Below are 10,923 nucleotides of genomic sequence, written 5' to 3' on the forward strand. Positions count from 1 at the left end.
CATCATATAAACAGGTGAAAAATGGTAAAATTAAAAGAGCTCATTTAGTTCTTTTTAAAACTTTTTTCTTATTTATTGTTTAAAATTTTTTTCTATTTTTTTTGAGATAACTATGGCCACTATACTAACGAGGATCATTTAGTTCTTATTCAGTGTTTTTAAAAGATTCAAATGGTTAATTATATATTTAAGGCAAAGCAATAAGAACATCTGAAAATAGTTACAAAACCATATTGTTTACCTGATGGTGAGCAGTTTTTAAACAAAACCAATGTAGCCAGGAAGATAGTTGTCCAGGCCACTGGACAGGTCTTCCTTGAATTGTTGTAGCTGGTAATTAAGTTGGTATACATGGTATGATCATTAGTGTTTTCTATTTTTATAGAAAATTGCTCTTCTAAATTCTGAAAACTATTCAGGCCTTGAATGCTTATGAAATCATTTCCTTGTTATTAAGAATCATGTAAAACAGATTATATTAGCAATTATGATCCTAAAGCAAAAATTAAGGAAATGTGTAAGGTTTGACTATAAGGATGTTCATCACAGCATTATTTATAACAGCAAAAAACAAAATAACCAAATGTCCAATAATGGGGGATTGGTTACAACAATTATGACATATGCAAAAAATGCCACTAAAATATTAATATATGATAAAATTCTATAAATTCTGATATTTCCAAATAAACAATGCTATGAGCCAATAAAAATATTTTATATAATCATATTTACTAGTGTGGAAAGATACTCTTATCAGTAACGAACAGAGACAGTGGGGACTATCAAAATTGTAGAATTACCAGGCAGACAGCCCTGTGTTAGAGACGTGGGGCAGCCCTGCAAGGGTATGTAGTAGCACTCAGCAAGGTGGGGGATAGTCTGATAAAGGAGTTACTATGACGCAATGATAGTACCCAATACAAATAGACTCTTTTGCAAGCTTAGGTAGGATATCTCATGATAACTGCCAGAAATACTTACGGGTAAACAGGAAGAGGGTGGAAGAGATCCTGTATCAGTCACTGTGGGGCTGAGAATCAGTGAAATTTGCATGGTGATTATTAATATGTGTTCATGTGTTCTATAGAGGGATAAGGCCTTGGAAAACTTGCTAATTTTTGCTTTTCCCATAAAGAACAGTTTTCACTACATAAATACAGATGATATATTTTTTCACACCTTAGGAAAGCAAGTTGTTTTCAACCACTTTCACCTAATTTAGAAGACTTCATTTGCTTATAAGGTGATGTTGACATTAATATTAAAACTTCAATTGCTCAAGAACTCACTAGAATTCTGCCATTTATGCTAGGTATATAGATAGATGAGCAAAGTAAAAATTTCATTCCAAGCAGAGCTCATTTTAAAAATAATAGTAAATGCGGAGTAATTGTGAGTAATCAGTTACAAGGAACTTCCACTTACCATTTAACAAACTTTTACCATGTTTTTACCATGTTTAAGACCTTGTGCTAGAATCTTAGCTTTGTAAAGTTGAATGAGATAAGGCCCCTAATCTGGGAGACAGACATAACTCCCCATTTTTACTTAACCCTTGTCATTATGCATTTTTATTGCATTTTTGCTTAATGCATTAACTGTCGTGTGAGTTGTATTTAACTCATGCTAGTTTTGAGCCTGGAGCCTCGTGAAGCTTATGTAGTTCATGCGTCTCTTTACCTTGAGACCCATGTGAACTATTTCTCAGGTTGCATATAACTCACTCACAGAAAACAGTAAAAAAATAACAGATTTTTCATTAAATTAGGTTTTTGAAGTCTTTATTCTATTTTCATAATAAAACACCATGGCCCCAAGGAAAAAATGTGCTAATAATCTGCAATTGCATCACATCTGAAAGTTCTTTTACACCTACCAAGGTAAAGATACTGTCAAAGGTTAGACCACTTGGCAAATTGTCAGTGGTTTAGTAACTTTGGATTTGTTTGTGTGTATATGGAGGTGGGGGTTGGAGTGTGCAGTGATTTAACCCTTGACATTAATGATTTCAAAATCAGAGCATATAATGCAAATGAACAATCAGCTACCATTATAATAGTAATATAAGTAAGGCCAAATAAATTAAATTGCTAATTGTTCTTCTTTGCTGCTGACATAAATCTCTGTTAAACCTTCACCTCTAAACTATATTCTAGAATAGACAATCTCTTTTAAGTGATTCTTTAGGTCAAAAGGATAACTTGGGATTCTTGAGTATGATCGGAGGAAATCATACTACAAAATTTTCCAAATTCATGAGTGCTTTATGTATCTTGCCCATAAAACCAGTCAAGCCAGTTGAATTACTAACAGAGCAATGCACAGGTCACTCCCAAACATCCATTCCTCCATTTATTATCGGTTTAGCCACATGGTTGAGAAACTGGTCCCAGCTGTAGGGGTATGACCCAATCTGATAAACCCATCCCATTCTCCAGTTATTACTTTAGGATCCCAAGGCCTAAGTTATTTAGACCATTCTTATTTTGTGAATGAGTAAGTTTGTTGAGGATTTTTTGAAAATGTCCTCACTTTGAATATCTTAGTACCATTCAATTCCCATGACCTGGGAAGTCTATCATCAGGAAATAGGTTGCTTAATAGATGTAGCCCTTAGAAGAGGACTAAAAACTGACACTCACCCCAGACATGGCCAGGGAGGACATTGGATAAAGGAGATCTTCCCAGAAGACAGAACTAGGGCCCAATAAGGGGAATGGAAAGGGCAATCTTCTCAGGGGCACATCCTCAGTGGCAGTGTAGTAACCCAAGGGCCTCACCCCTCTGCATGAGAGCTCTTGCTCTTCCTGTCCAACAGGATATGATATGTGGTTTGGAACCGTGAACACTGTGTGTTGCTGCCCAGTCTCCTATTTTCCAATTTTTTAATCAGATATCTTGCTCTTTGAATACTGGGGTGTTGGGAGGTGATTTATCATTCTGAGAAGCTATAGCCAGAACTGATAAAAACATGACAACACAATGCCCAGATTGCTGAACTTGATGTTGATACCACAGTGGGATGAGTCTTTGGGTTGACTCCTAGGTGAATGCATCTCATATGAGTGGGGTCATGACCAAGGCACTCATTCTTGCCAGCTGCCAGGAGTGAAGCCCACTAATGGCCCACAGCCACATCCCACTCTAGGAATTGTCCTACCCTTTCCCCTTCCTCAGGGGCAGTCTGCATCCAACATTGGGGGCAGGGGTGTGGAGTGAGGAGTGGTACCAAGGCCTCAATGAAAGACAGCTCTATAGGGTCATCCCTGCTCCGCCTCTACTTTCCCCCATGGGATAGGCTGAGTCCTCTGTAACAACTGCATCACAGTTTAGCTTCTCCCTCTGCCAAAACCTGCTTCCTTCTCTCACTCAAGTGATTGATGGATCCCAAAAGTACCACCCAATAACTTTCCTGTACCCAGATTCCTCTCAGAGTCTATTTCCTGGGAATCCAACCTAAGACAATAAATAATAATAATAATAATATTAGGAAACACTTAGGGATTATTGTGAGCCAGCCATTCTTCAAAGGGCTTTACATGTATTAGCTCACTTAATTCTCCCAATCCTATGTGGTAGGTACCATAACTAATCCTGTTTTACAGATGATGAGAATGAGGCACAGAGAGGTTAAGTCAGCTGTCCAAGCTCACACAGCTGATGAGCATCAAAGCTGGGATCCAAGGCAAGACATTCTGTTTGCAGAGTCCTGTGTTCCTTACCGTCTCTCAGACGGTGAGATAGTACTTACTACATGCCAACCACCTCTACATCCAGCGCCACTGCTGAGAAATTCAGGGCCACGAAAAATACCAAGTTGCAGCAAAAAGCAGGTGCAGCCAAGATCCAGCATAGCAGTGGCTCAGCTTGCATGTGGCCAAGAGGATCACCAACTCTAGGAACTCCCTGGCTCATCCCTAGCTTCCTGTGCTGTCATCGGCCATGAAGAGGTCGCTGGGGAGCAAAGGCTGCTCAACACAGACCAAAGACTCCAGTACCTCCTGTAAGCAAAGAATGTGACGGGGCAGCTGCCACTGAGGACAGGAAAAAGACTCAGAGGAAAGCCAAGAATCTAAAAAATCTCAGGCGGTCTGGCTCTGCAGCCAGTGCTATTCATACCGTATGTATTGCTTCTCAGAAAGGAAGAGGAAGGGGCACGTGTAAGGATGCTAGCAAGCCTAAGGGGTGAGCCTGGTGTGGTGCGGACCTTCTGGTGGAATTTCCATCATCTATTCTGTCCCTGCCCTACAGTAGCAGCCATGCTTTTTGGGAACATGACCCTGATGAATCTCTGTCTTGCTTTCCAGATGTTGGTTCAGGAACTCGGGCCTAACCTCAGCACATGTCTGTGCTCTGGCCACAGGAATTGTAACAAGAATTAGGTCCAGTGAAAATGCATTGGGGAACATTAGGAGAGTTTTCTTGCACTCATAGGCAGTAGTTATCTCACCACTTGCCTCAGGAGGAAGCAAGTCAAAAGAACAGCAGGGAAATGGTGCCGGAGCCCCTGGCTTAAGTCAGCACAGCAGCCTGCACTTCCTCTGGACTAGTGGCTTCCTGAGCCAGTAAACCTCCTTACCATTTAAGCCAGCGAGGAATAATCACTGTCTCTTGCAGCTGAGAGCAGGAGCAACTCCAGACTTCACTCAAACCCTCTCCGCCTCCAGACATATCAACAATATTAAGAGACAGACAATTGGGGAAATGCTTAGGGCATTTATTTTTTAAGTATTAATCTTGTGGTTGTAAGTAACAAGAGCCAAATGTAGCTATCTTAAGCAAAAGAAAGAAATTTTTGGAAAATTGGGACATTTCACAGAATCCAAGGACAGAGTCACAGCTGGGCCTCAGGAAAAAGCCAAAGCCTGAAAGGAGGGAATTCAAGGGTCCTCTTTCTCCAGCTTTCTCCGGTGCTTCTGCCTTTTTCTCACTGCCAAAAAAGGCTTTCTCTATTCTTTAGTCTACAACGAGGAACAAGACTACACATAGCTTCTGAATTTTATATGTTATAACTAATGCAGAAAGAAATTGATTTATTTTCTCTCCTTCCTTCTCTATCTTTTGAAATCTCTCTGCCCGAATTTCAAAATTCCTACAGAAGACACTTAGGATCAGGTAGCTGTTAGGCTTAAAGCATTCACCGTCCCCAAACTTCCATCCAAACCTCCTATAAAACCCACCGCTCTCCCCTTCCTAGGGGTGTGCTAGGTACCTAGCCTTTGCCAGACCCCTAGGGAGATAAAGAAATGGAATGCAAGAGAGTAACTTACTTTCCTTCTCCCTCCTGATAAGGACCAGGCTTATCCCTTTTTTTTTGAAAAAAAAAAAAAAAAAAAAAATTTATTATAGTGGCTGTTCTGACCCAGTTGCTCACTCCGCGCAAGAAAAACCCTCTATAAAACCCAAGGCTCTCCTCTCCCTCAGGGTGGATGCTCTTTTTTGCCTCCACCCATCTGCACCCAGATGCTCAAATAAACAGCATTTTGCTACACATGAGGCTTCATGTGTCTCCCCCGGACCTAATTGTAGCCACTCTTTAATAAACAGTGGCTGGTGGCTGGGGGAGGGGTGTTGGGTTCAAGGCCACTTCTAGCAAAGCAGTTACTACTCCTGAATGGAAAGAATAGAGTGGGTTAGGAGAACAATAAACAGAAAAGAAGTTCCTAGCAACATTCAGATGAACAACAATAAAGGGAATATGAGAAAATGAAAGCACTTATTAAAGTTATGGGATCATTTATGACATTATTCTTCTAAATTTTGTATTTTAGAACAGAAAGTATAATGTAGCAGTGAAAACTTGAAACTTTGGGCTGGGCACAGTGGCTCATGTCTACAATCCCAACACTCTGGGAGGCCAAGGTGGGAGGGAGGATTTGCTTGAGGTCAGGAGTTCAAGACCAGCCTGAGCAAGAGCGAGATCTTGTCTATACTAAAAATAGAAAAAAGTTAGCTGGGCAACTAAATATAGAAAAAAATATTAGCCAGGCATGGTGGTACGCACCTGTAGTCCCAACTACTGGGGAGGCTGAGGCAGGAGGATCGCTTGAGCCCAGGAGTTTGAGGTTGCTGTGAGCTAGGCTGATGCCACTGCACTCTAGCCTGAGCAACAGAGCAAGATTCTGTCTAAAAAAAAACAAAAAAACAAAACAAAAAACTGAAACTTTGGTGTCACACATCCCAGCGGCACTGTTTACAAGCTACATAGTCTTGTGCCAGTTATTTAGCTTCAAATGTGGATGATTAATACCTGTTTGGAAATTAAGGATGCAACGAGTTAACCTATGGAATACACTTAGTACAGTATTGGTTCATAGTAATGGCCTTATAAATAGTAGCTGATATTATTTATGAATTTTCCTTAATTGTTTAAAATGCCACATTAACAACAAATAAAAAGTGAAAAAGCGGGGAAACTTCTGCTGCTATGTCTGAACCAAGTCATAAATGGTTCTTTGCCCGGGCCTTGGGGTGAGCCGGTCGGGTGGTTTCCCGTGGTGGAGGTCAGTGGCTGCTGAGATAGAAAGTCTGCAGAGCTGCACTGCTGTATTGATTAACTGTGAAGGAATTTTCTCCACAGGGGATTTAACAATAGCAGAACCATTAGCAGCATCTCCTTGAGAGCCATCTGGCATTGATTTTTCCACTGTACTTCCTGAGGGAGGACTCTTCAGAGCTGTAAAGCGAAGGAAACAATGATTCTTCTCTTACCTCTGCAACTGCTGACTTAGAATCACCTGATTTTTCTTATATTCACTTTGATAACACAGAGAAAGCTAGAAAAAGCGCACTGCTATGCCATATGAAAAGCCATTACTTCTTTCTTTTTTTTTTATTTCAAAGTATTACAGGGATACAAATATTTTTGGTTACATGGATCGCTTTTATAAAGCTTGAGTCATGGTTCTAAGTGTGCCAGTCACCCAGACAGTGTTCATTGTACCTGTTAGGTAGGTTTTCGCCCATCCCCTCCTCCTCCCCACCTCAGAAAAAAGCCATTATTTCTGAGTTGGGCCTTTTATGTACCAGGAGCCCTGTGGCTCAGTTTAAAATTTTTGTTTGATCTTTATTCCTGTAAGTTTTATGTTTAGGGTGGAATTAATCCATAGTTAATTTTATGTTACCCTAACATAAAAATTGTTTCTTTTAAAGCTCATGCCTGTAATCCTAGCACCCTGGGAGGCCAAGGTGGGAGGATTGCTTGAAGTCAGGAGTTTGGGACCAGCCTGAGCAAGAGCAAGACACGTCTCTACTAAAAATAGAAAAAAATTGGGGGTCGGTGAAGGATCCCAAGATGGCTGGGCGAAAACTTGCTTTAAAAGCCATTGACTGGGTAGCTTTTGGAGAGATCATACCTCGAAACCAAAAGGCTATTGCTAATTCCCTGAAATCTTGGAATGAGACCCTCACTTCCAGGTTGGCTGTTCTACCTGAGAATCCACCAACTATTGACTGGGCTTACTATAAGGCCAATGTGGCCAAGGCAGGCTTGGTGGATGACTTTGAGAAGAAGTTTAATGCCCTGAAGATTCCTGTCCCAGAGGATAAATACACTGCCCAAGTGGATGCTGAAGAAAAGGAGGATGTGAAAACTTGTGCTGAGTTTGTGTCCCTGTCAAAGGCCAGGATTGAGGAATATGAGAAACAGCTGGAGAAGATGAGGAGCATAATTCCATTTGATCAGATGACCATTGAGGACTTGAATGAAGCCTTCCCAGAAACCAAATTAGACAAGGAGAAGTATCCCTACTGGCCCCACCAGCCAATCGAGAATTTATAAAATTGAGTCTGGGAGGAAGTTCTGGCCCTTATATTACACACTCTGGACATTAGAAATAAAAATAATTATATAGTTAAAAAAAAATAGAAAAAAATTAGCTGGGCAACTGAAATATATAGAAAAAATTAGCCAGGCATGGTGGCACATGCCTGTAGTCCCAGCTACTTGGGAGGCTGAGGCAGTAGGATTGCTTGAGCCCAGAAGTTTGAGGTTCTTGCAAGATAGGCTGATGCCATGGCACTCTAGCCTGGGCAACAGAGTGAGACTCTGTCTCAAAAAAAAGAGAAAAGAAAAGAAAAGAAAAAGAAAAGGAAAAAAATAAAATAAAAAGAGATAGGGTTTCTGTATTTCTCTGTTTCCCAGAGTGGAGTGGAGTGAAGTGATCATAGCTCACCGTAACCTTGAACTCCTGGATTCAAGAGATCCTCCCACATCAGTGTCTGGAGCAGCTGGGACTACAGGCAGGCACCACCACACCCAGCTAATTTAAAAAATTTTTGGTAGGCCAGGTTTGGTGGCTCATGCCTGTAATCCTAGCACCCTGGGAGGCCGAGGTGGGAAGATTGCTCAAGATGGAGTTCGAGACCAGCCTGAGCAAGAGCAAGACCCTGTCTCTACTAAAAATTGAAAGAAATTAGCGAAACAACTAAAAATAGAAAAAAATTACCCAGGCATGGTGGCGTGTGCCTGTAGTCCCAGCTACCCGGGAGGCTGAGGCAGGAGGATTGCTTGAGCCCAGGAGTTTGAGGTTGCTGTGAGCTAGGCTGACGCCATGGCACTCTAGCCCAGGCAGGAGAGTGAGACTCTGTCTCAAAAAAAAAAAAAATTTTTTTTTGTAGAGATGAGGTCTCACTACGTTGCCCAGGCTTGTCTCAAACTCCTGGCTTCAAGTGTTCCTCCTGCCTGGGCCTCACAAAGTGCTGGGTACAGGCGTGAGCCACAGATCCCGGCCAAGAAAAAAACTGTAAAGAAACATATGATATCAAACTCTGCTGTACCACATAGGGAGTGTTTGGCTTTAGGCAAGTTACTTAAGTGCTCTGAGCCTCAATTTTGAAAAAGGAGTAAGAAAGAAAGAAGTGTTGCTGTAAACATTAAACTATACAAACATATGTATAAATGTATGTATACAAATGTGCATGTATGTATGTGTATATATGTGCTTTAATTGTTATAACACTGACACATACATACACATACATATACGTATATTATATTTCATATCTTGCATGTTCCATAGTAATCAATCAAAATAATATCTATTGTTATTTTTATTGTTATCTACTAACTTAAAGAAGCATTCCATAATGAGAGCATATTTATATAATATACATTCATATGTACCAATAAAATATGTTTCCACTTATCCTAGGTGAAAGATATAATCTAACTGTATTATTTACTTCTAATGCCAGCACAGTAAGCAATCACATTTTTTGAAATTAAAGCCTGAGGCATTGACGTTCTTATGTGATAAAAGATGGTTAATTGTATCGGTAATAGAAGAATGTCCAATGGAAAACTATTTATACAGTTGTTGGTGGTGTGCAGTAAAAAAAAAAAAATCACAAAAAGATCCTATAATTGTATGCAATTAACTGTGGACTACTTTGTTACGTTGTTTCTAATTTGGTTTTAAACTACTATTTAAATAGTTTATTGTTATTCATTTTCTCCCCATTTGTGACCTTCCTCCCCAGATAGATTATATTTCCTATAAATAGGCCAGTGCTTTCCAAGTACTGTACTTAATGACTTCATTTTTGTTTCAAATGTGTTGATCTGAAACGTTGAAAGATGCAATGTGAATGCTTTCACCTCCTTGGCAATCAGTTAACTTATCTGCAAAATGAGAGGATCGGGTCCGATGCCCTTATTGAAAAGAAACAACCCAAATGTGGGGTTGATTCAAACATTATCCAGTTTTGTTGTCCACTAACAACTACTGCAATATTCACTGAGTTATTCCTGAAGTGATACAGCATGCTTTGAGAACATGTTATAATGTCATTACCTACAGTTGAACTAAGTTGCAGTGGTCAAGATGTCATGGCAACAGCTGCTCCCCACATGCTATCTGGGAAACCTAGCCACAAACAGCAATGAGATTGGCTAGCAGAAAAAGTGAAGGCAATACTCAAGCTTGATGGCCGGGTGAGGTGGCTCACGCCTGTAGTCCTAGCACTCTGGGAGGCCGAGGCGGGAGGATAGCTGGAGGTCAGGAGTTCCAGACCAGCCTGAGCAAGAGCAAGACCCCATCTCTACTAAAAATAGAAAGAAATTATCTGGACAGCTAAAAATATATGTAGAAAAAATTAGCCGGGCACAGTGGCACATGCCTGTAGTCCCAGCTGCTTGGGAGCCTGAGGCAGAAGGATTGCTTAAGCCCAGGAGTTTGAGGTTGCTGTGAGCTAGGCTGACGCCACAGCACTCTAGCTCTGGCAAGAGTGACACTCTGTCTCAAAAAAAAAAAAAAATTCAAGTTTGAAGAACCAATTATGTTGCAATCAAGGCAGAAGATCCAGGGCCTTGTCTGGCTTACCTGGGGGAACTCATAAATCCTTCATCCAGCAGAACTTCATTTGTGATGATGTCCTTCTCACTTTAAGAGAGAAGAGTGGCCTTTCCACCATGTGAAGACACAGCTAGAAGGCACCATCTATGAACCAGAAAGTGGGCTTTCACCAGACACTAAATCTGCCAGTGCTTTAATCTTAGACTTCCCAACCTCCAGAACTGTAAGAAATAAATGTCTGTTATTTATAAGCCAAAAAAAAAAACAGGGAGAGAAAATGGTGGTCTCATTTTATCATCAAATAAATCAGATTGCAAAGGGGTGCTAAACACCATTCAAGATCCCATCTCAGATGTTTGCATTTCTGTAGAATACTATGAATCTTTATTACCCTTGATAGGTTTGTAGATAAGAATTTTTAAAAATTATCTTTGTATAGTAAGTTCAGAAATATCTATGTTTCAGTGCCAGGATATTTAACCAGCGTGATGTCATCCAGTGGTGTTGAGGCACAATCGTGGACAGAGTACATTAGAGTGAATGTGAGTAACTCCCCTGGCACCTGACATCCCTGCTGTTGTCAAAGCAACCTGAAGAATCTGCTGCTGCCCATCAAGTGGAACCG

At 40.7% G+C, this 10,923-nt stretch overlaps 1 protein-coding gene across 1 annotated transcript; it reads left to right on the forward strand.

Annotated features, from left to right (window-relative positions):
- The first annotated feature begins 7,276 nt into the window (after positions 1–7,276).
- Positions 7,277–7,855, forward strand: LOC123621470 (ATP synthase subunit d, mitochondrial). Its single transcript, XM_045527185.1, has one exon. It carries the CDS (start codon positions 7,298–7,300, stop codon positions 7,781–7,783), a length of 486 nt encoding a protein of 161 aa, XP_045383141.1. The 5' UTR covers positions 7,277–7,297; the 3' UTR covers positions 7,784–7,855.
- Positions 7,856–10,923: the final 3,068 nt, after the last annotated feature.

The sequence above is a fragment of the Lemur catta genome, chromosome 16, assembly GCF_020740605.2.
Source record: "Lemur catta isolate mLemCat1 chromosome 16, mLemCat1.pri, whole genome shotgun sequence".
Lineage (NCBI taxonomy): Eukaryota > Metazoa > Chordata > Mammalia > Primates > Lemuridae > Lemur > Lemur catta.

Coding starts and splice junctions, on each gene's coding strand:
- LOC123621470 (XM_045527185.1), top strand. CDS start 7,298: ATGGCTGGGCGAAAACTTGCTTTAAAAGCCATTGACTGGGTAGCTTTT.